Source organism: Gasterosteus aculeatus, chromosome 17, assembly GCF_964276395.1.
Source record: "Gasterosteus aculeatus chromosome 17, fGasAcu3.hap1.1, whole genome shotgun sequence".
NCBI classification, from domain to species: Eukaryota; Metazoa; Chordata; class Actinopteri; order Perciformes; family Gasterosteidae; genus Gasterosteus; species Gasterosteus aculeatus.
Window position 1 is genome coordinate 5,547,406 of NC_135705.1, and position 26,029 is coordinate 5,573,434.

The window sequence follows — 26,029 nt, forward strand, 5'->3', positions numbered from 1 at the left end:
GAATGGACGGTGTCTCGAAATGGGTTATTTTCACACCTGCAAACCAGATGTTGATGAGAAAAACAAGGTGAGTAGAAAAAGCAATTGTGCAGAATGTCAAAGAGCAAACTGAGGGCAGTAAGTTGTTAGAACAACAAACAATATCTAAATCGAGGTGAAAGGTAAAGATAATTATATGTGAAGCTCACAAATTATCTTATTCTCTGCCTCTTTTCATCTGAAGCAAAACATGACCTGCAGAAAACAGTACAAATAGGCTTTAAAAGGGTTATGTGTTGATTTTTTTTCTTGCTTCTGAGCTGTTTCGCCCGGATTTTAGTCTTTATGCTAAGCTAAGGAAAACCGCTGCTACATGCTCCTTCCACAGAGGATGGAAACAGCTCTGAAACAGTGAAAAAATAAATAAGAAGAAATCATTAACGCATGGGCCAACAGTGTTGTCTACCAGGTTGTATTTTTATCTTCACAAATCAGGTAAAAAAAAATGTGTGTGTGCATATGAAATCTCTCTTGTGTTACCTGACTGGCAATAAGTAGATGCCATGACGTGCTCTGGTTGAAGATACGAGCAGGTGACATGAGGGAAAAGGGGAGGTTTGTAAGCGAAGGGCGAGCTTCTCTCTCTCTCTCTCTCTCTCTCTCTCTCTCTCTCTCTCTCTCTCTCTCTGTTTGCTTTTCTGAGGCTTTGGGGTCATTAATCATAGTGGCCAAATCTACAGGAAAACAATTGCAAGAAAAACACAGACAGACAGAGAGATGGAGGGGAGAACGGGAGGAGAGGGGCGGGTGAAGGTGAGAGAGAGAGAGGTGGAAAGCTACAGTGAGACGGAGGAGAGGGGGAGTCATGTCGAGCGAGGGGGTGAGACTGTGAGGTGGATTTGAGGCTTGAGAGACAGAAGGGACACGTCGGGCCTCGACGACAGACTCCTGTTTGCATGGCGGAAATGCAAATACGTGAGAGGGAGAGAATAGGAGGGAGAAAATGAAGTGGGAGAGGCGCTATAAATAGCTTTGTGTTTGCATGCAGCCAAACCATAGTCGGTTTGATGCAGGAAGTGCACCGCGGCCTTAGAAGTTATAAAACAACTGTTTTGACTGCACAGCGTGAAAAGAAATGCAGCTTTCCTTCAGACGGGGATTCACGTCTAGAGCGGCATCGCAACACCTGCAACTTAATCCACTCATTAGAGAATAAGTTCCCCTTTTAAACAAGAATATCTCTAGAAAGTGGATTGAGGTGTGTACGTTAAAAAAAAACACTGGGTGTGTTCACCTCTAGACATGTTCTAATACTACGTTTAATACATTGACGCTTTCATGTTGCATAAGATGTGTTCATATATTTTGGATTCATTTGCTGTCAAGTTTACTGCTGCACAGTTTTAATTAATCACACAAATTGACCGTTGTTCTCGTGTTCTCAAGTCAACAATCTTTACAACCTCACAATGTGGAATATTTTGCAAAACAGTTACACTTATTAGGACATTAACCGATGAATCAATACAGGGTCCACTGCATCTTTGCTCAAATAAGCTCATTTTCTCGGATCAATTTAGTCACCATTCTCTGTCCCTGCTACGGCGCTTACTCTGCATTCCGTGCAGCTGCGTTGCTAACCTGCATTGATCTGCACGAGAGGCTTCACCCGCGGGGTCGCCATGCGCCGAGGTACGCTCCACTGTACGCACTCGAATGCAATGAAAATCACGCAACCAAGGAACCGAGGCCCGGGAATGTGTTTGAGATTCAGAGAAAGATGAGGCAGCGGCGACGCAGAGAGCAGGCCTGAGAACGCCGTGGTTTTTCATCCCAGCGTAACTAATCGCGTGTCAGTCAACGTGCCGATGGAAAGAGGCAGCAGTCAAAATACCTGCGTCAGGGCGGCGGCCATTAGAGCATTCAGTGACTCGCTGTCAGGTGCACACACACACACACACACACACTTTCCAATGCACACAGAAGTAACCAACGTAAACAAAGTATGGGGGATGGTATGTTGTGAATATGGATTTTTATATCTCCTCTTCTGCATGTGTATGTCGCCTTTATGTGTTCCTTATGTGTGTGTGTGCATTCTGTGTAGACAACTTAAGTACTTGGCTCCAAATGTGTGCACATTGCGTGCGTGCCGGCTTGTTTGTGTAATGTATCCTGTCCAATAATACACACATTGATCCCGGCGAGATAAAGATAACAGAGTTCGACCTTCCATAATATTTATTTTCCTACAACAGACCTGCTGAGCCACGCCCGGCCGTATAACTCCATGCAGATAAAATATGGTCCTCATTACCTGGAAGCCTCGACAACACACAAACTACAGAGGAAAAGCAGAATTGCCCTTCGTTCGCAACTGAAAGAGCACGAAATGAATTGGAGCTGCTGAGGTCTTTTTTTTTTTACATTACCATGACAAATGCGGGCGAAATGGGGAGGGAAGAGGGAGTGAGCGAGAGAGAGAGAGAGAGAGAGACACACATGACGACAGACGGAAAAGGGCAGATCAGCCAGAAAGAACAAATTGTGTGAGAAAAAAACAAAAAACACATCGGCTCAATTTGTGCTTGACTCTAAGCTGTGAGCTGAGAGGAGAAATAAAATAAGGGATTTAGCTGGGAATCATGTTAAACCATGCAAGTGAACGCGTCCCCAGAGGAGAGTGTTCCCTCTCCCGCTCATGATGGACTTAATTGCCTCTATCAGTGCTCAAGACATAACGTTCATCTCAGGTTTATTGCTTTTACTTTACGGGCTTGTCCATCACACCGAAAGGGTTTCAAGAGGCCGGCCACTCCTCAAATGGCGCCTTAAAATAATGAGAGCCATTTACAAAAGCAACGATGGAGGGGAAGAAAGAAAAAAAAGAAAAAGCATCATTTATATCTGGAAAATGAGAGCATTTTACAAGCAGGTCCGGCGGAGCAGGATGGTTTGGACGGTGTGCCGCTAGGGTTACTCTTTGGGTTCTGGGTCCTTCAAAAAGCGTGGTTGTGTCGAGCTAAAGGCGCGCACACACACACACACACATACACACATATCTCCCCAAACCTCTGACCCCCGAAAGCTCTGGGTAGGTGTCGGGTTTCGGATGGCCACACAATCGTACCATTGTGCTCCTGTTAACACAATGAAAACAAAGCAAACACATCGCTGATATTCAACTCCCCCGCGCTGCTGCCTAACCTTGACTTCCAGCACGACTTAGGCGGCACGCACAAATGGATAATCAAGCGCTACATAAAAAAAAACAATATATTACTGTCGGTAATGTGAAATGTATGGAGAGCAAAAGGAAAAAAAAAATGGAGTCAAATTCCATTTATGCGTAAGCGTAGACGGCCAATAAAGCTTCTGATTAAATGCAATGGATTCTGTCTCCACGTGCACCAAACCACCAGCAACATTTAACATAAAATCAGAGCTTAACGCACTACTGGAATAACGCGGGATTGACATGTCGATTCATTCCTTTAAGATGTGGTTCTGATCTCCTGAAAACAAGCTGTTTCTCATCACACGAGGGCTTGAGAACTATGTCTGCGTGTTCCATTAAATGTATTAAATCCACTTGCATTATATCATAGTGCTTACCACACAATAGGAGCCTTTCAATGGCAGTCCCAGAGGAAGCCAACAAAGGGCCCTCTCTTTCAGTCTAGTCAAGTAATTCGGAAAGAGCCAAACATGATTTTTGTGTGTGTGTGTGCGTGTGGATCTTCTCCACCAGACCTGCAAACGGCAATTTCCCCCTTTTGTCGAGAAAAGGGAAAATAGAGTGGGGGAAAAAGCAAACAGCAAGTACCATTTTTTTTTTTCTTTCTTCATCTCATTCAAAAAACGCTGGAGAAGTGTCCATCTCCAAAAGACAGCGAGATTCTACGAGGCTCCCGATGATGCTCCAAAACAAATATACGTTTCAGCTTTCCAATATCTGAATTACGGCTAAATTTAAGGAAATATTGAAGCAAATTGGTTTAAAATGTAGTCATTATTCGTTATTTTATTTGCAATCCTGATTTCACATGAACTGGATCTGGAAGCACAGCAACACGATGATTTTATGGTCGTGACTGTGGTCATAAATCTGACGCCTTTTGTGCGATGTATTAAAACAACGACTTTGCAGAGGTACTGTATTGGCTTTCTGAATGCTCTCTAATCAAGCAAGACTTTTTTTTATTTAGCGTACAATGACATTTATTAGTTCTCCTTTCAAATCCCAATGATCGACTCTCGCTTTGTTCCGCAGCAGCAAAGCAGAACTTCAGCCGTTTATGGACTTTTCCCAGGAAACTAACCAGGTGTGAAAGTACAGTCATTTGAAAACAGACAATCAAGCACCACCAAGAGAAAGAAAGAAAAAAAAACACTCCCTCTGTATTTGGAATCTCACCATGTATTTAAACCTAAATGCAGCAACCGGCAGCGTCTACTTCTGTCGATAGGTCTCAAAATAATTCACCGCTCTTTCATCCACTGCCGTGCCGACTCTACATCCAGCGTCTGCTTACTTGCATTCAGGCAGATCTTTTTTTATTACCAATCTAATTGCACATTCCACCCTGACAAGAGCTCATTAAACCTTAATTATACACATGTTGTTTTCTACAAACATCTCCATTTGGGTCTCTCTGCCTTGTAATTGTTCAGCGGGGACAAGCAGTTGAGATTTCGTAGATTGAGAATGAATAAGAAAGAGGTGAGAGGAGAGAGAGAGGAATGGGGGGGGGGGGAAGAAAGAGAAAAATACCAGAAAGAGAGAGCGAGAGGGAGAGGAGTGTCTGGAAGTAGGTCATCCCTCTCCATAAACAAGGCATGGTTTCTAAAATAATATACCCATCCAGTGGAAGTAATGCCAAACAACTGAGCGAATGTGGAGCTCATGTAATATTTACAGAGCACTAATACATAGATGGCAGGTCTTTTTCTCAGCAACCTGCCCCCCCCTCCTCCCCTCCACACACCCCTCCAAAGCCAGGGGTTTCTTTTTTCTCTCTGTTGCCATTTGAATTTCAGAGAAAGCCAACTGCATTGATATATCTGGTGGGGAGGAGGGGTTGGGAGTGTTAAGATGCTGTCCCCCACTTTCTCTCTCCCTTCTTTTCTGCCCCCCTCTCGCTCTCTCTCTCTCTGGCTCTCTCGTTCTATGACTCTCTTCTTCCTCTCTCCATTGTTCCCTTAACATTGGCTGTGATGTTTTTTTCCCCCCACATTTGTTACATTTTAGCAGGGGAAAGTGGGCCTTAATCCGGACTCTTTGAGGCATGGGCGACGATATTACTGTGGAGAATCGGCCTTTTAAAGACTTCTTTTTAACTCCAGCTGGTGCTGTAAGGTCACCAGGCACTTGTTCGACATCGGGCCCAGCGTGATGCTTTGGGGTTCGGGACTAACTGGCGGGTGTGGACCCCTGGCCGGGCTTTCTGGGCTTTTGACAGGAGCAAGGCGACGTTACTGCAAGAGGGGAACGACTGTAAAGGAAGCCCTCTTCTTCTACAAGTCCTGTGAGAAAGCAACTAGTAAATGTTCATTCTTTTTTGTATTTATATATGTAATAAAACAAAAACTAATGTATCGATATTACAATATGCCTTTCAGCCATGTGACCTTACACCACATTGATTTGGGTTTACAAAACAGCTGCAATTACAAATGGTAATTTTTGACTATCTGTAATCATGAAATGAGACGTCTACAGACACGTGGCACCTTTAAAAGGCATCAAGTGTCCTCACTGAGCTTCATCTCTCATTGCTACATGGACCTTCTCGGCTTGTCTCTGTTGACACTTGCTGTATGCATCATTGATACCCGCCCAGCAGCACAAAATAAATAGCCTGCCGCCATATCACTCATGCTTTGCAATATCCTGGTGATGTTTTTTTTTACAGCAGCCCTTTGTTGTGTGTCTCTAATTTGTTTGTTTCTTCAGTTGGTTAGTTAAAAATAATCCATTCTGAGCACAATTACAGTAAAAACATTGCTCACTTCTCAACAAAACCAAGTGCGCTGAACCTCGTCAAATCAACAAACATGTCATATTAAACAGTGAGTCACTCTTATTATCCCACAAAAATAAATCACTAATTATAACAACATGCGCATGATTTCGACCAATTCACCCCTGCTCTCTGTCATATTCTTCTCCTGCTGCAGCCTTAATAGGCAGTCTCTTAGATATTCGCTACAGAATAGCGCTTATGCAATATTAATATCGCACCAAAATACGGGAGCCGGAGCCCCCACTCCATCTCTCACTCCCTACATAATTGACTATGCAAGGCTCCAAATCAGCTTGGAAAAAGAGAAAAAAGACGCAGAGAGACAAAGCAGCAAAGAGAAAGAGCGAGAGGGCCGTGTAGAAGCCAAGGGAACACACAGAAAGGGGAAGAGATGGTCCTGAAACGATGCCGTCTTCTCTGCGCTTTGGCAGATTCCCTCTGAACCGCCACCGTGAGTATCGGAGCTAAAACAACAATAACAACAACTGCCGCAGTGGAAGCTCAAAGAGTTTGACTTCCTGCAAAGAACATACGCTGATGCTCATCCAGCCTGAGCAAAAACAAAACTCCACTCCAGCAACTTTAAGAGATTGTTAAAGACATTTATTTTGAAAATCAATTTCATGATTTCATTTAATTGTCTTGGTTCCTGTAGTTCCATCACGGCTGACAGTAAACCTTGAACATCTTACACCGTGCTAGCATGTAGCAGGTAGAACTTTAAGGGTTAAATAGATATGTTTTACACTGCAGGTATTTTTTAAGTAAACACATTAATTCGCTGACCCCGAAAAGGGCCGCCAGCCAGCCAATAGCTGGCCGACTTGCTCGCAACTGGCCCGCGTTGGTAGTTAGTTAGCGCGTTAGCTAGTTAGCATGTTAGCTTGTTGTGGCTGCTAGTGTTGACACCAGAGGCTCGACAGACTTTGCAATAAACCGTTTTCTGATCTAACGTAACTTAAACCCTCAGACACAGAAAACAGACACAGCTCCTTGTTGTGTTGTTGTTGTGTTGGTGCATCTCTGCTCTCTTTTCCATGTTTTCGTAACAGTTACTTCTTGTTGTGAGCTGCACCCAGCATGCAGCAAGCATGCATTTTTATAAATGTACAATTATTAGTGTTACAAATTGTTCATGTGTCACAAGCTGTTGTGTCGTGGTGTTTACAATTCATTCAAACAGAGACCCCCCCCCGCCCTCACACACACACACACATTCACAAAGTTGCAGGACTTGCAAGATCCCATCAGAGCGCTGGGGTCAGGCCCTCTGCACCGACCATCTCAAAAAAAGAACTGTAGGCATTTAGAGCGATAATAGATGTTGAAAGGAAGCAAAGACAGTGTTGCGGGGGACGGGTGGGGGGTGTGGGGGGGGGGCAGTGCACCTTGACAGGAAACATAGATGTGAAAAGCAGGAGTTAGAGGTTAGTTTGACAGAGAGAAAAGAGGTGGGGAGGGGTGTCGTGGGGGGGAGGGGGGATTGCTGCGGAAGTGCCAAGCCCACTTTTAACTGAACCCAGGGTGGTGAGTGGTGGTGGGGGAGGGACAGAGATAGAGATCAGGGGAAAATATAAGGGGTGTGCAGGGGAAGGAAGAGGGGAGGAAGAAGAGTGCGGGTGAGATGGAGTTGGGCGGGGAGGGGGGGGCGGGTGGGCGCAGGGCCCTACTGCACCTTGACACTTGCTCTCACCACAGCACCTGATAAGTGCAATGGAAAAACGTCTGGTTTCCTCCTGCATGTTAAGTGGTTTGTACTCTCCTCCTCCCCATGCAGCCGCTGAGCTACATTCTGCTACCGATGCTACACCCAGCTAATAACAGACCGAAGGCAATGAAGCTAATATGACCTGTTTGTGTTTTTGTTTAGTAGCTCTTTTTTTGTTTCCGTATGAGGAATATGATCTTTAAATTGGTGCCGTCTGCAGATAAACAAGTACACGATTTCGAAATGTTTCATCTCTTGCATCCCTGAATGTTTATCCATCATTTTAAACATCAGAAATGGATTTAGATGCAGAGTTTTATGATCAGATGAAACTGGGTGTATATCTTGCACTACCTCATGCATGTACTGACAAGGAACTCATTCCCATGATTTGTAAGTGGGTCTCTCTCCAGAACAGCATTAACAATATTCACTTTAGATAACGTATGATTCCAGGCCCCCTGAGAGGATGGGCTTGGTAGAAATGCTTTGTTAGCACTCTCCCCCTTGATAAATGATTGAGGACATGTGGCCTGAGACATCAATACAATCCGTTGTAATTAAAAAAAGGTGCGCACCAACAATATTACACAGCTTTCTCTTTATCTGTCTCTCTCTCTCTCTCTCTCTCTCTCTCTCTCTCTCTTTCTCTTTCACTCTGTCTCCCTTCTCCTTCCCCCCTCGCTCACCCACTCGTCCTCTCATTCAGCCCCGGAGCAGGCAGGAGATAATTCAAAAAGCACTTGCATGGAGTGAAACATGAAAAAGCGAGACATATGAAATTAAATTCTCTCTTTTTGCTCTACTGTTCTTTCATTTTCCCTCCTTTGTTACATAAGTGCATAAAAGCAAGGCAAGCTAGATTGTAATTATGATTTCCACAATACTAAATGATTATTTATTAAAATAAATGGAAGAAAGGTGTCACAAACAAAGCGAACTTACTGTTCCAGCACTTTGTCAAAGTCAAAGTTCCGTGACACAATCAAATAATACATTATTGGAAAAGTTCAATTTAATACCTGCATTACATCAAAGAATGTAAAACTAAATTGAACCGAAATATTTCAAATATCAACACTTGACTTTCCTTTATTTACAAGTTGGCTGGCCTATCAGCTGCAGCAAAATGTTTCTGTTAGAAGCCACAATGCAGATACCACTCAAACCACCAAGTCAGACGGGCACTTTATTGGCAGTGCCCGTCTGTGCCTTTCTTTGATGTTCTGTCAATGGGGGGGAGAGGGGGGGCTGAGAAGCTGCATCAGGGTGAGTGTGGAAAGAGCTCACGAGGGGAGAAGTGGTGGGATGAGAAAGAAGTCGCGGTAGTTGATGCCAAGTATGAAAAAAAACCAACGACTTGTCTTTAACATTTGTTTCTGCGCAAAAACTTTTCACAACATAGGCCAAGAACTTCCCAGCTGCTGAGAACCCAATGGGCAGACACACACACACACACACACACACACACATCGACCCATGAAATAACGTCCCTCGTATGCTGTGTTTGAAGAGTCTTCTTGTGCAGATGAGGGAAGGCCTCCTCAGCGGCTCTCAGTGTTTGGTTAAGGGTGTGTGTCTACATGAAGGTAGGGATGAGAGGGGAGAGAAAGGATGGGGGGTGGGGGAGGGAGGGGGGGGGGGTCTTACCCCAGTAGAGGGCAGTCTCTTGCCGTCAGGGTTTGGGCGCATGGGAAGGGAACTGTAGAGCCTCACACCTCGATCTGCAGCACCGTATCTGCTCTGGAGTGGGAGAGTGAGAGAGAGAGAGAGAGATTTTATGAATTATTTCCATGCTTTTTCACAGAGAATTCACCACAAAACAGTTTCTATATACTTCATACACAAGAATGAAATAGAAAGTCCCGATCCTACAAACTGTAGTTCTTTACACCGTCCTCTTTTTGTTTACGAGTGCTGGTTTTCACAAAGTCGGCGAGCCTGCCCGTCGGCTGCCATGTTGAATCACATCAGCGCATGGCGAGGCACCCAACATAATGAGTGGATGAGGTACGCCCAGAAGCGGCACTAATGGAACTGAGCTGCTATGTTTGGTATCCAGCGGCCCCTGTGCTCTGCTCCACTGTACTCCACTGACTCCTACATGCAACATGGATGATAATTAAAGGGCGCCGCCTACCCCTCCCTGTACTTCACCACGTGGCTTCCAGCAACACAACCCGATGGGAGTGATGGCGGCGAACGCCGCGGCCGTCGCGGAAGCTAATGATTGGCGACAAGTGGTCGCTGCCATGGAGAGAGACGGCAGCTAGGCGGGGGGTGGGGGGGTTCACGCCGTGGTCAGCGGGCCTCAGCGGCGAGACCTTTTCTCCCTCCTCACTCGACTACTCCCATCCCACTGCGCCTTCCTTGATATCCTGAATTTCTCACATTAACATCTCTCTTCTAAAACATCTGGACATCACATTTGTCATGCAGGGATTAATTGCTCAAATGAGCTATTTTAGCTTCCGTGCACCGCCTGCTGTTAAAATAACTTGTGATGTGGACACTGGTTTTGCATAAATAAGAGGATAAAACACTTTGGTAATGGCTATGGCTCCTGTGCGCTATGTATAGTGCTTAATGGCTTTGCCACACTTGAGGGATACAGGCTGTTAATGAGGATGTGGATTATTGGAAAAAAGCACAAGCAATCTGGAGCAAATATATCACATTATCTCTCTCTTGTACTTAATCGTTTATTTGCTTCACTCTGTCTTGCCTTCTTCTTTTTTTCACCCTTCATTCTTTCAACTGATCCCCGCGAAAAACATGTAATCACACAGACACAAATACATTCAAGGGCAGAGCTTCAGATTGCTGAAGAGTAGTATTTCACCATGTTTAACAATTGAGTGAGAAAACATCCATGAACCAGCCGGCAAAATGGTGCAGACAAGCACATGAGCACCGAGGCAGGCGCCTTTCTTCAAAGTGGAACAGCCATAAACACACCTTTTTTGCAGATTACGCGCAGGGGCCAAAGCATTGTAATTACCGTGCAGCGAAAAAACTGTGTAATTCCCCTCATATGAACGATATCGGAGAAATCACAGGCTCAAAGAGCATGATTTATGACCTAAGAAGATTTGTAGTTCACTACAGTAGTACCAGCATGCCGATCTAATGGCCCTATACGGTAGCAGGCTATCCCCCGAGGCAGTGGCAGTACTTGCTGCGTAAGGTTTTGATTTCCGTTGCTCATTATGAAAGGTGAAAACGGATGAGCAGACAGCAGTGGCCGTCTCGTCGATACGGCTCACATAATGGTGACGCAGCGTTATTAAAGAGAACTCTCGTTTACAACTTTCCCGCGTGCTGCACCGTCCTGACCGAGGATGCACCGATCGTGCTTTTTCAGCTCCGATACCAACAACTGGGCTTTGTGTTTCGGACGATACAGTCTGATACTGGTGTTGGATTAACAAAGTGAAACGGCGTAGGTTCACACCAGCAACACCATCACAAATCGTACACCAGCAACCAATATGTCTTCAAAATTGACAGAAACTTAAATGCAGCAAAAGCGTGACTGATATCTGTGCATCCCTTATTCCATCAGCAGACCTGAAACCTACAAAAAACAACTCTGCTTCTTTAGCAATGTGTTTTTTTCATACAACAAAAATGACATGATTTATTCGTCCCAAATGAGGTGTTGATTTGCTATTCACAGCTATATTAAGGTCGTAATCAGCCACACGATCTGTATATTGCGCCTACATCCTCTAGTCAGACATTCATTTGGCATTTTTACCTTCCAACAAAGCTACTGTACACTAACTGGATTTTTTTTTCTTTTGTGGCCTCTTAGATAGCTTGCCAGCCTCGCAGCTAAGTGAATGCCTCGCAGAAGAGATGCTTTCGCCAGCGAAGGAGCCACAGTAAGTGAATGTTTGATATTTCTCCAGTGTGCCGGGCTAATCTGGCCCTGTGGCATGCCATTACGGGCCTAATAACAGCTGTCTGAGGCCTGGAGGGGACACAAGCAGGCCTGGCTATGCTAACTGGCCCTGACAGACTCATTAGGAGTGCTGGCGCCCACAACAGCAACAGGAAAAACTCCTCACATTTTGCAAGTGCAGAAGCGTTGTTCCCTACACTTGTTCTCTTGACACCTTCCTTCTGTTTTCCAGCCCTCACTTCAGACGCTCTCACCCTCGTCAGTGCCCCACGCCCACTAGTTCTTACCAAAATAGAAAGCAGAGCCTTCTTTTCTGAGAAAAGTACAAGGTAACATCCATTTAAAAGATGAGTAAATGTCTTTGAATCACTCACAGTTTCTAACTGACTTTGGTGTGCAGCGACAGGAAGATGCTGCACCACACCAGGAAGGAGGCTGGCATCCTCTGAACTTTGTATCAGTTACTGTAGCTGGCGGCCCGTTTCGGGACAAGAGGGACTTCCCCGGCAGACGGCAAGGCAAACATTGTCCTGTCGCTTGGCAGAGAGAGGGCCAATCGGTACGAGCCGAGCGGGCAGAGAATAAACACGGGGAGCCAATGACGGTCGTCTGGATGTAGAACCCCAAACAATGGGGGGAAGGAGGGTGAGTGCACAATTTTGGGCCGCGATATGCCTTCACGCACAACCCCCCCCCCCATGTGACTGCAGACTTCAATGCTCTGGTACAGATTTACATGATGCTGATTGAGTACCGATACGCAGCGAGCGACAGCTTCCGATTGTCAATCGTGCTGAAAAGGCATCATCGCTGATATTTTTGGAAAAAGGAGAAGCTAAAGGAACGACATTATCAAACACTTATTATTCTCAGCATCCATTGAAATCCGGCTGGCTCTATTATCCAATACATGCTCATCATCTTTATTTTGCTCCAAATCAGCAGCCTAAAGCCCAGTATAAGCCACAGCACATCGGGGTTGCTTTTTTACAGGCGGGGGGACTGCAAAGCCAAAAGCACAGCTGTGGGGGTATAGTTACCTGTAACGTTAGCTGTTGCATGTTATATTATTTACGCAGATCTGGACTTAATGGAACACATGTGTGTCTGCAGTCCACATTCTTCCCAGATTAGCTGAAGGGCTTGAACGCATCAGACTCCACCGACGAGAGGAATGCAAGGGCCTAGACCGGCTTATGAGGAAACCCGATCACTCATCCATAGCGTACAGCAATGTATGCGCACACACACACACACACGATCAAGCATGTGCACGCATACTGTAGTCGTGCATTATGGAAACTCTTTGTGAAGTATGCACTCGACAATGCATGGACATGCATGATTCGGGAGATCAATAACGCAAAAGATGACTCTCGTTTCAAATTCAGCCACTACATTGTTCAACTGGTTCCTGTCGGCGCTGTTGTATAAACATATTACATAATACCAGTCGGATTTCTGGCTGCGGTGGTCTGACAGTCAACAACAGAGTGTGAATCACATTTTCAGTGGTTTTTAGAGACTTATGTCTATGCGCACCTCTGGTTTGCATATTGCGATGAATCATAATCTACTTATATTTTGCAATGAATGTCCTATAATTGAATTTGAAGACAGATGATTCAAGTACTTTAATTAATTTCCAAGTGGCTTTACATCTAGTATTTCCACATACTCGCATCCACACTTAACTTTAGATTTGAAATCATAAGCTGAATATACAGCTGTCATGTTTTAGGATGCACAGTTCTGTATGTATTTGTGTTATATACTGAATCAATACAAGGCATTGATTAAAGGCTGGAAGCTACAGACCTCAACTGTAAAAACATATCGATGCACACTGTACACACTGTGACACTGCATGTTTAAGATGAACGTTTGTTTCAATATTTGTATTCCGCAGCGACTGTAAATCAAGTCACTTGCATTAGTAAGTATGATTTGTCTCCTGCAGTGAGGACAGACGGATGATTTGTGTGTCTGTGTGTGAAAGAGATGTGAACCGAGGCCCAAGCAACCCAACCGTAACCAGGACATGAACCCACGGGCTACCTGCCTCGGGCCACTGCTGACACTCAAACTACTGATCACACCATTGGGAATATCCACGCCGAGGCTATTTATAGCTGACCGCAGCTTTTACAGAGACCCGGCATCCGCTCCCGACGCCGGTGACTTTGTACGTATACGTGCACGCTGACGCTTGTGCTTTAAAGGTGGGAACAGCTGACTGGGTAATAATCGAATGAAATGAACTGATAACGTGATGTGGTAACTGGATGTTTGGAATGTTTGAAGCAATGAATGCAGAATGATAATAATTGTACGACTTCCCCAGCACACAATTAAAAGTGAACAGCAGTTGGACATAACGTAAATATTATTTGTGTGAAGATTAGTTGGTTTCATTGGGATCGGCTACATTTTCAATGAATAAAAAAGCGTCACATTTTCCTTTTGAATTTAACAGCCAACAGTGTTATGAATATTGTGGTGGCTCTTTACTTTCACCGTTCGCTTTACCAGCTGTATTTGTTGAAATTTGACTGTTTCCCAGTCAAGCTTATCCTGTGATACACAGCTGCAAATATTTTGCAAATATAAAAAAAAATGACACACACACACACACACACACACTTAAGAGGGAAAGTGGAGGTTACACATCTGCAACCCAGTTTGGGCTTTGTGCTCATTTTGTCGATCCAGTATGTCACTGCGCGCTCTCCATCCTCTTCCTGCTACTCCGTCTTCTTCTTTCTAACTCGACATCGTGTGTCTCTAACCTGCAGGTACTGACGGTTTGTCACACAGAGCAGATTCTGTATCTACCGGAACAACAATGTAGAGCTTGGCTGCGTGTTTCAGGCCGGCGAGATAAGAAGTTCGACAGCAACCATCTAAAATTGCAAAAAGCTCAGATTCAAAGTGCGGTCGGCTGAGTGGATTAATCGAGTGGATTAAACGCTTCATTTTTTTTTTTTAACTCCACACACAGGAAAATGGAATAAAAGTTAGAGGTGTACGATGGTGTCAATACAGGATTTATCAAAGTGCTAAATTAAAGACTAAATCGGTTTCGTAGAATAAAAGAAAAGGGAAGCGTTCATCGAGCTTTATCCTGCACGTCAGACACAAGCAATCCGTTGATGAATTATGTCTCTTATTTAAATTAAAAAAAACACCACATGGCCCCTCTAGTGCACCTGAGTGGTAAACTGGAATAAGAGAGATGGGGCACGTTAAGGAAGCGCACCGCTCCGATGCAGAGAACGGAGAACCTTTTCCTCTTCACATATCTGTTCAGAACCCTTCGTCTTTTGAAGCGGTTTCCTGAAGACAAGACACAGCGGCGCTACAACCGCACGACCAGACAACGGACAAGCGCCGCGCGCGCCTCGGGCCCCCGGCCGCAACCCGTGTGTTACAGGCAGCAAACAAGTGGTCGGGGGAAGATTCGGCTCAAACAAAAGCTGGGGATTTTCCCTTTTTTTTTCTTCTTTTGGGCTAGATGGGGGTTAATGAAGGCAAGAAGCACTTCCTTAACAAGTTGGGATTGCTGAGGAGAGCCGAGACTCCTGAATGCCGGGTTTGCATTTGGTGTCCGATGTCAAGAGAAATTCGGTGACTGTTTCCCTTGAAGAGAACCCCGTCGGTGTGGCATCGTAGGGACTTCTAGTTAGTGATGACCGTACACACATTGCCAGCATACGGTATTAGGAGGCATTAAACAGCCAATTAGCGGAAATCAGCCACATTAGACTTCCAGTGGGATCACAAATGCCGTAATAACATTTTTCTTTACCACCTTACTTTCTGCATCTCACTCTGTCCAAAACCCATCTTTAAACTTGATTTTAACCTCAACTGCACGCTTGTACATGACGGCTCTAACTTGTGTGTTAACTTGTCAACACACAAGTTATGCACCTTGCATTTCAGGGTTGTGAGCAAATTAAACTCACCTGGAGGAAAACGTGATTCGTTTTTTTCTCATTAAAAACATGCTTTGTAAAAAAAAAAAGGAAATAAAATGATTCCGACTGCACCTATTTGCCAATGACGTTAAGTAATAAAAACAAGAGAGAATTAATTTGATCAGACTTTTAAATAAATGGAAAACCATACAACTGTGACAACAACTGTTCTTTATGGCCCTTAATTGAATATTAACTAACAAAAATTGCCAAAGGGTTCGACGCTGTAATGAGAGCGGGTAGCATCAAGAAAATAAAGAGACTGGTCGTTTAATACAGTTCAGTATTATTTGAAAATGCAATGTATGTTGAAAGGTCACAAGGGGGCCTTTTTTTGTTGCTCTTAAGAGATACGCGACGTAGAGGAAGTCACTGACTGTTGGCCACCCTCGTGCAGTGAGCCAGCTTTAGCAACATTTTAACAAGTTCAATCACACATCGGCGGAAAAGAGAAGGAGAGAGAGAGAGAGAGAGAGAGAGAGAGAGAGGGGGAGGGGGAGGGGGAGGGGGGCCGGGGAGGGGGTGATGATGGAAGAGGAGAAAGACAGCCAACACAGGGTGGAAAGAGTGAGAGCAGTAGGGTAAGAGAGAGAGAGAGATGGTTGAGGGTTGATATGCTGACTCCAGGCAGTTGATTTGGTTTCAGAGCATTGTTACGGTGCTTTGAATTAATGCCTCCCAAAGAGTCCAATTGTGATTCTTGGGCTCTGCTGACAGAAAATTTGACAGCTCAGTGTGAGCTGCTGATCTCAGCTGAATCCTCTGTGTGAGTGTGTGTGTGTGTGTGTGTGTGCCTGAATGTACAGGGGTGACACACATTCATACACCTACACATGTTCAGATATGTGTGCAAAATAGTCCAAACCCACAGAAACGTGTGCACAGAACCCCCACACAAGTCACACACTTTCGACACACAAAGACAGAGAGGACAGCATGTGAGGCCCAGGAAACAAAAATGAACCAACACACAAATCAAATCTTAAATGAATGTTCACTAAGCGCTAACACACACACACACACACACACACACACACACACACACAGACGCAAAGCCTTCATATGCAGCTCAACTGAGCTTCGGCACTGCAGAATATAAAAAAAATAAAAAAAACATAGACGAGCCCAATGTATCATTACACTGATGGTAAGAAATAAAGACGTTCTGTCAAAATAAATATGCTGCACAGTACTGGTCCTGTTTGACAGCAACACAAATCAAAAACGTCGTTTGTGAAAATGTGCCACGCAAACCAGCAGATACAGCAAATACATAATATATCAAATATGATGCAAGGAGATGGATAAAGCCTCAGCAATGCAGACCCGCAAAAACAATGTCCTTACACCGTTGAAAATCCAATATTTAATTGGCAAAGCCTTTAATTGTGTACACACGCCTCTGTACATGTAAATGTACGTAATGGAGTACATTTATTTGACATCTCATTATTCAGCCTCATTCTGCGAGAAGGCTGTTAATGATGCATTGCAATGCAAATATATTTCAAATATGTTGTTATTTTCTTTGGCAACATTTCAAGTAAAGCTGTGACGCATTTCTCGTACGTCTATTTTACTGGGTTGGAACAAAATCTTGAAACAAAAAAAAACGTTTTGTCATTTTAAAAACAATACAGTAATTGGATCGGTAAAGGAAATAATCAACAGATGCAGTGATACGATTCAATAATTGGTATCCATACCTACTAATTGGACCGAGAGCAAGAACCTTCTCTGACCACAGTATATAAAATAAGAAATCACCATAATATATCAGCAAAGAATGATTCAAAGCAACAAAAAAAAAGACTGTTCTAAGATAAGTCACTCACACACTTCCTTCCAATGGATACGGAAAGAGAAGGAGGCAGGAGACAGCAGAGCATAATTATGATGCAGGTGGACACAGACTCGTCTTCCAGCCTTTGTCTTCTCCCTCTACCTCAGCTATCCACTTTGGGGGCGACTCTCTCGGCCTTTCACATCTTTCTCTCCATCTTGAGTGCTGTGCCTCCACCCTAATTAGAAATCCCCCCTTTCCACCAACTGAAATTGAATTGCACGTCATTTGCATAATGATAGCTCACCGGGCTGAGGGCCGATTTGCCATGAGATGAAATGTAGCAATCACTTAAGAGAGTGACCATGAGGGAGCGCGGGTAACGGGGTTTGCATGTGGGAGAGAGAGAGAGAGAGAATGTGAGGATGGAATGGGATTGCAAAGAGGGACAGAGGCAAAGGAGCGCAGGGAGAAAGAACAAGAGAGAAATCCGTAAAATATGTAGGTTATTGTCTCATAAAGCCACATAGCTGGCGGGAAGACCGTGTCCTCAATATGACAGCGACTGGACACAACAAGGACACGCGAGGACGCTCATGTAACACCGTTCCTCCTTTTTGTCTTTCAACTAATTATCACACAGCATGTTTCCTACAAAGATACAATTCTCTCTCTCGCTGTGCTGCAGGAATCCTGCATCACAAAAATCGCTGAATTACACGCTGATCATTACCCTCATACCTTTTTAATATTCCCAGCAGCAGGGCTGAGACACAAATTATCCACAGGTTTCCTCTTTTATTAAGTGGCCTCTTCTCACACTGCGATCAACAACTAAAGGTCCATCAAACTAGGTGAACAGCTACCTGGCGGCGCTCTAGCTACTCGGTCAACGAGCATTTTCCATTTAGAATCAACTGCTTATAAAATCTACTTACTTTAATTGAATTGATTGAAAAAATCAAACCTTTTTTTTTTTTTTTACTCCCACCACAGTAACAATGAAAAAAAAAGTCAGCGCCCCCGACTGCCGTTGAAGGTGTGAAGCTCCTGTGCACTATTTTTAGTCTCCTGTCATGTTTGAGCATCAGGAACTCCTGAAACCACCCACGGTTTGTAAGAACCGGTCACTCTGACTGTCAACTGCGCAGGCGACGCCCTACGACTTCTTCAACCTTCACGCCGCGCACAAATCCACGGCGTTATAACCGTCTCGTTTTCTCGCCTCTTCTGGTGCCATCGATCTGAGATTCCTCCACGGCGAGGGGTGGGGGGGGATTCGATTTGTTAAAAACCCCTGTAGCTCTTTTCGCGGTGAGGTCACCCAACTGCGGGCAACTCAAATAGTGCGGAGATGTGGCAAAAAGACTAAAATCTCGCCGCTGTGGGTGTTTTTTCTTTTATAGAAATTGTTTATGTACGGCTGAGAGTGCGTGGAGGTCATATTTGTTTCTAATAGTCAGGGTGATATGTTGGGCTCTCAGGTTGGAAGCTCTGCCCAGAGTCTGATAAGGCCACTGTTTATTGTCTAACTTCCACTCTTTAACCTGAGGAACCTCACACACACACACACACACACACACACACGCGCGCGCACGGTACTTTCCACTCCTTTGCCGTTACCTCAACATGAATGTGTGCGCGAGAGAGCCCTCGTGAGTGTGTGATCTTTTGGTTTCCATCACAAGTCTCGACCTAATTAAAAAGTCCTGTTGATGCTCAATAAGCGGGCGGATCAACAGAAACACACGCAGGAAGACGCACAATCAGCCAGCGCTCCAATCATTTATTCAATTCTTAAATCTTCTCTTCTTCTGTCCATCTCTACATGGATGATGGGCGATCACATGTCGCATGTGAAAGTCGGCCGGGCCCAGACAGGAGGGAGTTAAGTCCCTTATCTCTCCCCAGCAGAAGAAATTCCAACTAGAGGCCTCGCTCTGCTGGTTTCCTGCCTTCTTGCCCAATGCCCTATTTTTACTCATCGCCTCTAGAATACCAGGGCAGCTTTTTCCTTGTCACTAACATATTTCCTGCCATTCTCACTTTGACATTTCTCCCCACTGCACGCTTCGCTCAAATCGTTCCCCCTCTTTATGGGTCACAACCTTTCAGTCGAAGCCGTTCATATTCAAATGTGCCGACCAATGGCTGAGCCGCTGCGCGAGCTCGCCCGTCATTTTGGTTGGCCTTTTTTTTTTTTTTTGATGTTCAGGAGGTTTTTAACGTCAGCTTTCGAGAGGTGATCATTTAAGATGTTTTCTGAGTTCTGTCAGAAACGACCAGGTCCGCTTTGTGCCTCGCTGTCGGGTGAACGGACTAAAGTCTTTGATGGCGGCTCCACGAAAAGTGGCTCGGGGCTCCAGATGAAGATAATTAACATGAAAGTCAAATTTAATTTTTAATTGTTCGCACTTTTTGTGTACGAACAAGAGATTCCCACTAAACATTAACCATGATTTAAAAAATATATTCCTCAATAACCTCTCTTTCGTAATGACAATTTTGAGTGAAGCCACTTTAAATACTCTTGACCTTTTCAAAAGGTACAACATTCATATTTTGACAGCAGAAACCGTCCTGTCGAAGCTGTAAATCCAGATGATCTGGTTCCCAACTTTATTGCGGCGTTTAACAACCAGCGCGAGTGACGACTTTAACTCGATGCACCGCTTCACTCACGCGGCTCTGGAGTCCGCCGCTCCGAATGCGGAGTCGGAGAATTGAAAGCCAAGAGGCCTGAGGAGGCGAATGAATGGCAGTTTAATGAAAGTCTGCGGAGACATTATATCAGTGGTTGACTGCTCACTGCAGCTTTCATAGTATTCATACACCAACCTGCTTTGAATGCCCGTGGACCGATGAAAAATACATTGAGCATCCCTAGTGTCTGATCACTCAGACTATTTATGGTATGTGCAGCTCTCAACAGAGACTATCCAACCAGTTACGGGTTAAAAAAGAAAAAAAAGGCTCCGTTGTCTGAACTTTCATGGCTACTTTTCTTATAAAATGATTGCATTGACATTTCAGATAGGGTGAGGGTTACTACTTGCAATAGTAAATGTACTGATATTCCTTCTGATGAGTGGGATATTGGGGAAGGAGACACCTGGGTTTGTCTTTTGGGGTTTATTTTGTCCCTTTACTGGGTACGTTATATGAATATCAAAGTCGAAGGTAAATGGTATTGAATGGTTGCCAAGCTGCTGGAGGAAGGACGGCTCAGCTGACTCAAAAAGAACCTCCATTCTCCATTTTATCTCTATCAGTGTGTATGCATGTGCGCCTGAGTGCCGTCCTACTGCCGCGTGTGCATGCGTGTGCGTGCGTGTGCGTGCGTGTGCGTGCACATGCCGGCTCGGTTCTGCCGAGGAGCAGAGCGAGCCGGAGCTCGCTGCACCACTAGGCCATGTGAGGAAATAACAGCGCACGTGATGCAGGTCTACAGCAGGATGGAAACACTGTAATCAAACCATAAATCATAAATCACTGAACTGCCATCCACCCACCGGCTCTTTTTTTCTCCTTACCACCCTCCTACTCCTCCCTGCAGATGTCGGGTTACACACAGCCGTGCATATGCATACTGCCTTGAGGGGGGGGGGGTTTACAGCGGATCAATGAAAAGAATGCATTTTGCCCCCCATATAAAAGGCTTTCATCACAAGATGCCTTAAATCATACAGTGAAAGAAAAAGCCAATACGTCCTTTTTTGGGGGGGTGAAGGTGTTTTTGGGCGGCGGCGGGACATCGAAAGCCATTCTGTATTACCAACAGCTCTTCCCGAGCACTCCTGAAAGACACGCAGTGGGCATTTGTCCGGCCCGTGACTTTCGCTAGCGAGCCACCTGCTGCGCGGTGATATCAGGAGAACAGTGGGGTCATTGTGAAGGAGCTGCGTGATATCAAGGAGAGTGACCCATTTAGAGGCCCGGCCCGCGGAGCTGACAAGCCTCCTGTTATGTCGGGGACCGTCTCTCGAGGGCCGGAGACGGCGGCCTGACTCTCTCCACGTTTTACAGTCGGCGGTCGCTTATTTTTTTTCCAGGGGGAGGAAGAAAACACATCTGACACGGTCACGGGATATTTTTGCAGGCTCACTTGTAGGAATCTGGAGAGGGGAAATCTAGAAGGCGACACAAACAGTATCTGGAACTGCTGTGGTGATTTTTAGAGGACTCCTCAGCAGGAGAGGGGGGGGGGGGGGGGGGTTGTATGTCATTATTCGGAGAGAAGAAATGTTGACATTCGTGCATCACGCACAACGCTGTCCAAAACGACTGAGATTTGTCCGATGGAGCTGCAGTGTTGCGCATTATATAAAAACGAATACATGAATGTATGATGAGAGGCCAAAGTGAGGAAAGTACACAGCAAAAAATCCCCCCCCTGGGGAAAGGAAATTATTCAGAGTAGACACAATTCATAACAATATTGGAAAGGGGAACTTTTTGTTATTTAAAATCCTCGCTATAAATAAAAAGCAGACGTTAAACGTATGGCTTAGTTTATCATTATGATAGGGACTTTTTTTTAAAGGTAATTCAAAGTCTCTCTTTCGTCTTACGGTAAAACTGCTGAGATGACGGATAAACTAAATACAAGCTAATCTGCGTAGGGTTCAGATGTGAGCATCTATGCACATAACCGATGGAACAATGCAACAAAGCTCTGATTATTTAATCGAAAAGAATCCCACTGTCATTTCACTTTCTGTTGCTCGCTAAACAATCATTCTGTATCATGGGCTAATTCATTTTCGGGTGGAGAGGCAATTGGCTGCAAAGATTGAATCATCGGCCCTTGTTTCATTTTCCATGTAATTAAATCAGCTTCTGAAAAATGATGTACGCCCGCGTACGATTTAGGTAAAATTAGCATTTTTAATCACAGTACATTACTTTAATAACTCAATAAATCTGTGGCAGCTGGAGCATCTGAGAATGTTGTCACAGTCACTTAGTTCTACATTTGCAACTAATACAGGCTGATGAGAGAGAGAGAGAAATCCAACAGAGTGAGACAGAGAGGACGAGAATCCGGCGAAACAAAAGCTCGTCCAGGTGAGAAACGAGGGCGAACCGAACACGGCAGAAAGAAACATCACGGCAGACTTTGGCTCGGCACGTGTTTCACCCTTTTTTCCCTTATTGACCGTTAAGCCCCAATCAGCTCATCCGTCACCGCGGCGCCGTACGTGAAACCTGCTAAAACCCTCCGCTCCGCATTGTACGTAGGTGCGGCTCAGCCGTGCTAGTAAATTCACCAAACAAGCTGAAATAGTGTTTGTTAACGGAAACTGAGAGGCCATTAGTTCATCTATTCCTGGTTCTGCTGGTTGACTTGTGTCTGCGCAGAACACCGTGTCTGCTTTGATGCTCGGCGGTGGGACCTACTTGAAATGACAGAGAATCACACGGAGGGGGGGGGGGAACACCTGAGTGGGGGCAGGCGCACGAGCACAACTGAAAGCGAAGGCCGGCTGGCGCTTCCGTCGGCACGTGCGCGCCTGGGGAAGAGAGCGCGTCGATGCTAACGGGCCGATGCTAACGCGCCGATGCTAACACGTGCCTTTTATTCTTTCCTTTTGTTTTCTGCAAGCTTGCAGAAGTGCTTATCTCTCACCCTGCGTCTGATAAAGCTCCATCTCTCCATCTTCTCTTCCTCTCCGTCGGATGTTTGTCTTCGGCTTCCTCTCACATGCACAGGCCCTATAACAGTAGAACCCTGCATCCATTCACAGCTCAACCCAGCATGCAGCGCCAGTCCCACATGCACGTTTACACGCGTCTTTGCGGTTTGCGCGCGCACGAAGACGACGTAAAGAGAGGATCCCACGCCTTGTTTTAGATGCGACTTTACATTGGACACAGGCAGCACATGAAAGCATCGTGGCACACAACCAACGGCCTGAAGGTGCCTTGGCATGCGTCCGTGCCCGTTCGCTCTATCTCCGCGGCTCCATCAGGGAGGCCGAGGGGCCTTGTTTCCTCCTGATATGCAGCTTTTTGATTCACTTAGCAGGCTTTTGTCGCACGCGCGCGTCGGATTAAGCTTCTGCCTTAGAAAGCAAAAAAAGAAAAAAAATCGAACGAGCCGCAGCGGCCGCAAACCCGCAAGCAGCCATCGGCGGGGTGGCGGTGGACCCCGCTAATTAGCTCGTCATCTCAACACCTCGCTGCCTCGCTCCGGGGGAATCTGGTTTCAAAGTACACTTTCCCTAAAGTGTCCCGGTGTAATGAAAGCATTACAGTGTCGCACACTGAAGTACATTTCCTCGCGTCTCTCCGGGGACGAGAGGCGACACACTGGACTTGTAGGTTTTCCTCCCATCGACCGTGTGACTAACACTGAAACAGCACCCGGGGAGGCCAAGTTGATTTGACAGGAGGCGTACGAGGGAAAGCTGTTATAAACGCCGGGCTGATTTTGCAGGAGCGGCGGCTCGGCTGGGCGGCTCGATCCGGCAAAGGTGGATCTTCCCAAGTGGCAAACAAAACCTTTTTTTCTTATTTTTTTAATGCTCCGATACAAACTCCGAGCAACCAGTTGACACGGTTCTGAATGTGTTTGGTTCCTCTTTCTCTCTCTCTCTCTTTTCTCTAATAACGCAAATGTTGGGGCGTTTTCACACTGTTGTCACTTCTTAGAAATTGCTGTTATTATTCCGGCAAATATACTGCAAATAAAGCCCTCTTGAATGAAAACAGTTAGAAAAGAAACTCAGAAACAGTCAGAGAAACTCTGTTAGCATTTGTTCTATTTATTGGTGGCTGGTGGCTCTCTGAGGTCATTCAAAGAAGAGGAACATCACTTTGTTCTTTGCAAGTGGCAATAAAACCTCAAATGTAAATTGCTGTTGATCTTTATGCAGTTAAAAGGAAGGAAACGATGAAACAGTTGGTTTTTCTTCCACTATCGTTTCATCGACATTATCAGTCATTTCGGATGATAATTAATTTTGGTGTTAACATACAAACTTCACTGCAAATTTAAGGCAATTCGTCGTAGGCTTCACCTTTAACACCGGGACTCGGTACTTTGACAGGTTCATCAATCGAAAAATTAAATGTAAAACAGCTGCAGGTTTTAGATGTTTGTCTCCTGCAGCGGCAGCAGCACTTACTTCTTCTTCTACTCTTCTAATGTTCTCGTATAATTCAGTTTGTCAATACCTCCGAATTAGAAAAGCCGGTAAAGCTTGCGACGCGTCTGGGTGTAGATTGTTTACGCCGTGCCGCTGAGGAGCCACTGAAAGATTCATATACTCTATATGGTAAATAGTGGTCTTGTACAGTTTCATATGTGGACCCGGACCCACAACTGGAGTTTACATGTGCCCGTAAACATTATTACAAAATCTGTTTCTGCACCAGGGCCTTGTGTTTTTTTTTTTTTTCCGATATGGCACAGCAAGGGAAATGGCACCGGAGCCAATTTACAGTTTATAACTCACACACATCAATAATAGGAGAAAAATAGATTACAGTAAATCCATGGTTCAAAAGCTGCATACCTTTTTGAAATGTCAAAGGGGAAACCACGATGGATAACTCATCTCAAAACTCATTTGAACTACACAGTGCGAGCTGTATAACAAATATTCAACAGCCTACTGTTCCCTGCAGGTATTTCTTTTAGCAAAACACTCTATACATTTTCATTTGAGATGAGAAAATAAAAAAAAAGAATGTCTTTTCTTTTTCACTAGCGAGCAGCCAAACCAATTTAATTGCATTCCAAATGGCGCAATCTCCACGTAGCAACCAGCCCGCGTTGCATTTCTCAAACTTCAACAACCTCCTTGACTTTCTCAGAGTAATTGAGATATTCCACTCTGCCATCCGCGTCATTATGCACAGCTGAAGAAAGTGCAACAAACCCAAACCAGAAGCAGTGAAGAGATCCGGCCCTCGGAGTGAGCAGCTTCGGCCAATTTGTAACTTCATCAGCAAGTCTTGATACAGTTTCTCTAAAGTCAAATGAAGGAATATTAGCTGGTGTTTTTTCTAGAAAGAAAAAGAAAAAACGCGTTTCCCCTGCCAAGAACCTGATGAGCGACTGGCGTCAGCAGAATGCTGTTTTTCATTCATTCTTCTAGACTTGAGCCCGTAAACATTGTTTTTTATGTGAACATATTCATTTGAAACTCGATGCAATGCTTCTCCATCTGAAAGGTGTCGAACTTTGCAAAACACCTCCAGGAAAGGTAACATTTTAGTGCCAGGAAAGCGGTGATGATGATCTGGATGACACAACGATTAGCACATAGATTATGAATACATTGTTCAACTCATTTTTCAGTGTTTCATAAAACATCAACGTATCCTTTTAAAAGAGCTTACTGTAAAAAAACTGGGTTTTTTAAAGCTTTTTATTTTCACTGCAAAAACAAACCATCTTCTCGGAGAGTTCCTCCCATCCACCCAGTAGGTAATTACTGGATGGTAGACATATATACATATAGAAATCCTCCATCAAGAATTGCTGTAGCCTGGATTTTCTTTTGCATATTCTACAACCGGGGCATCGGCCCCTAAGATGCCGTGTTCGCTTTCAGGAAAACAAGTGACTGTGATGTTTGAGGCCTACAGACATACCATAACCATAACTCTAAACCCCAAAAGGTAATCTTCCTGTCT

General features: G+C 44.8%; 1 protein-coding gene across 2 annotated transcripts in view; it reads right to left on the bottom strand.

The window, feature by feature from the left end:
• tox2 (TOX high mobility group box family member 2) overlaps window positions 1-26,029 on the bottom strand; it is a 74,673-nt gene that overhangs the window by 39,305 nt on the left and 9,339 nt on the right. For both annotated transcript variants that reach the window (XM_040203896.2, XM_040203898.2), the window contains exon 2: window positions 9,364-9,456. In XM_040203896.2, the coding sequence (XP_040059830.2) occupies window positions 9,364-9,456 (93 nt within the window). The remainder of the gene's footprint in view (window positions 1-9,363; window positions 9,457-26,029) is intronic.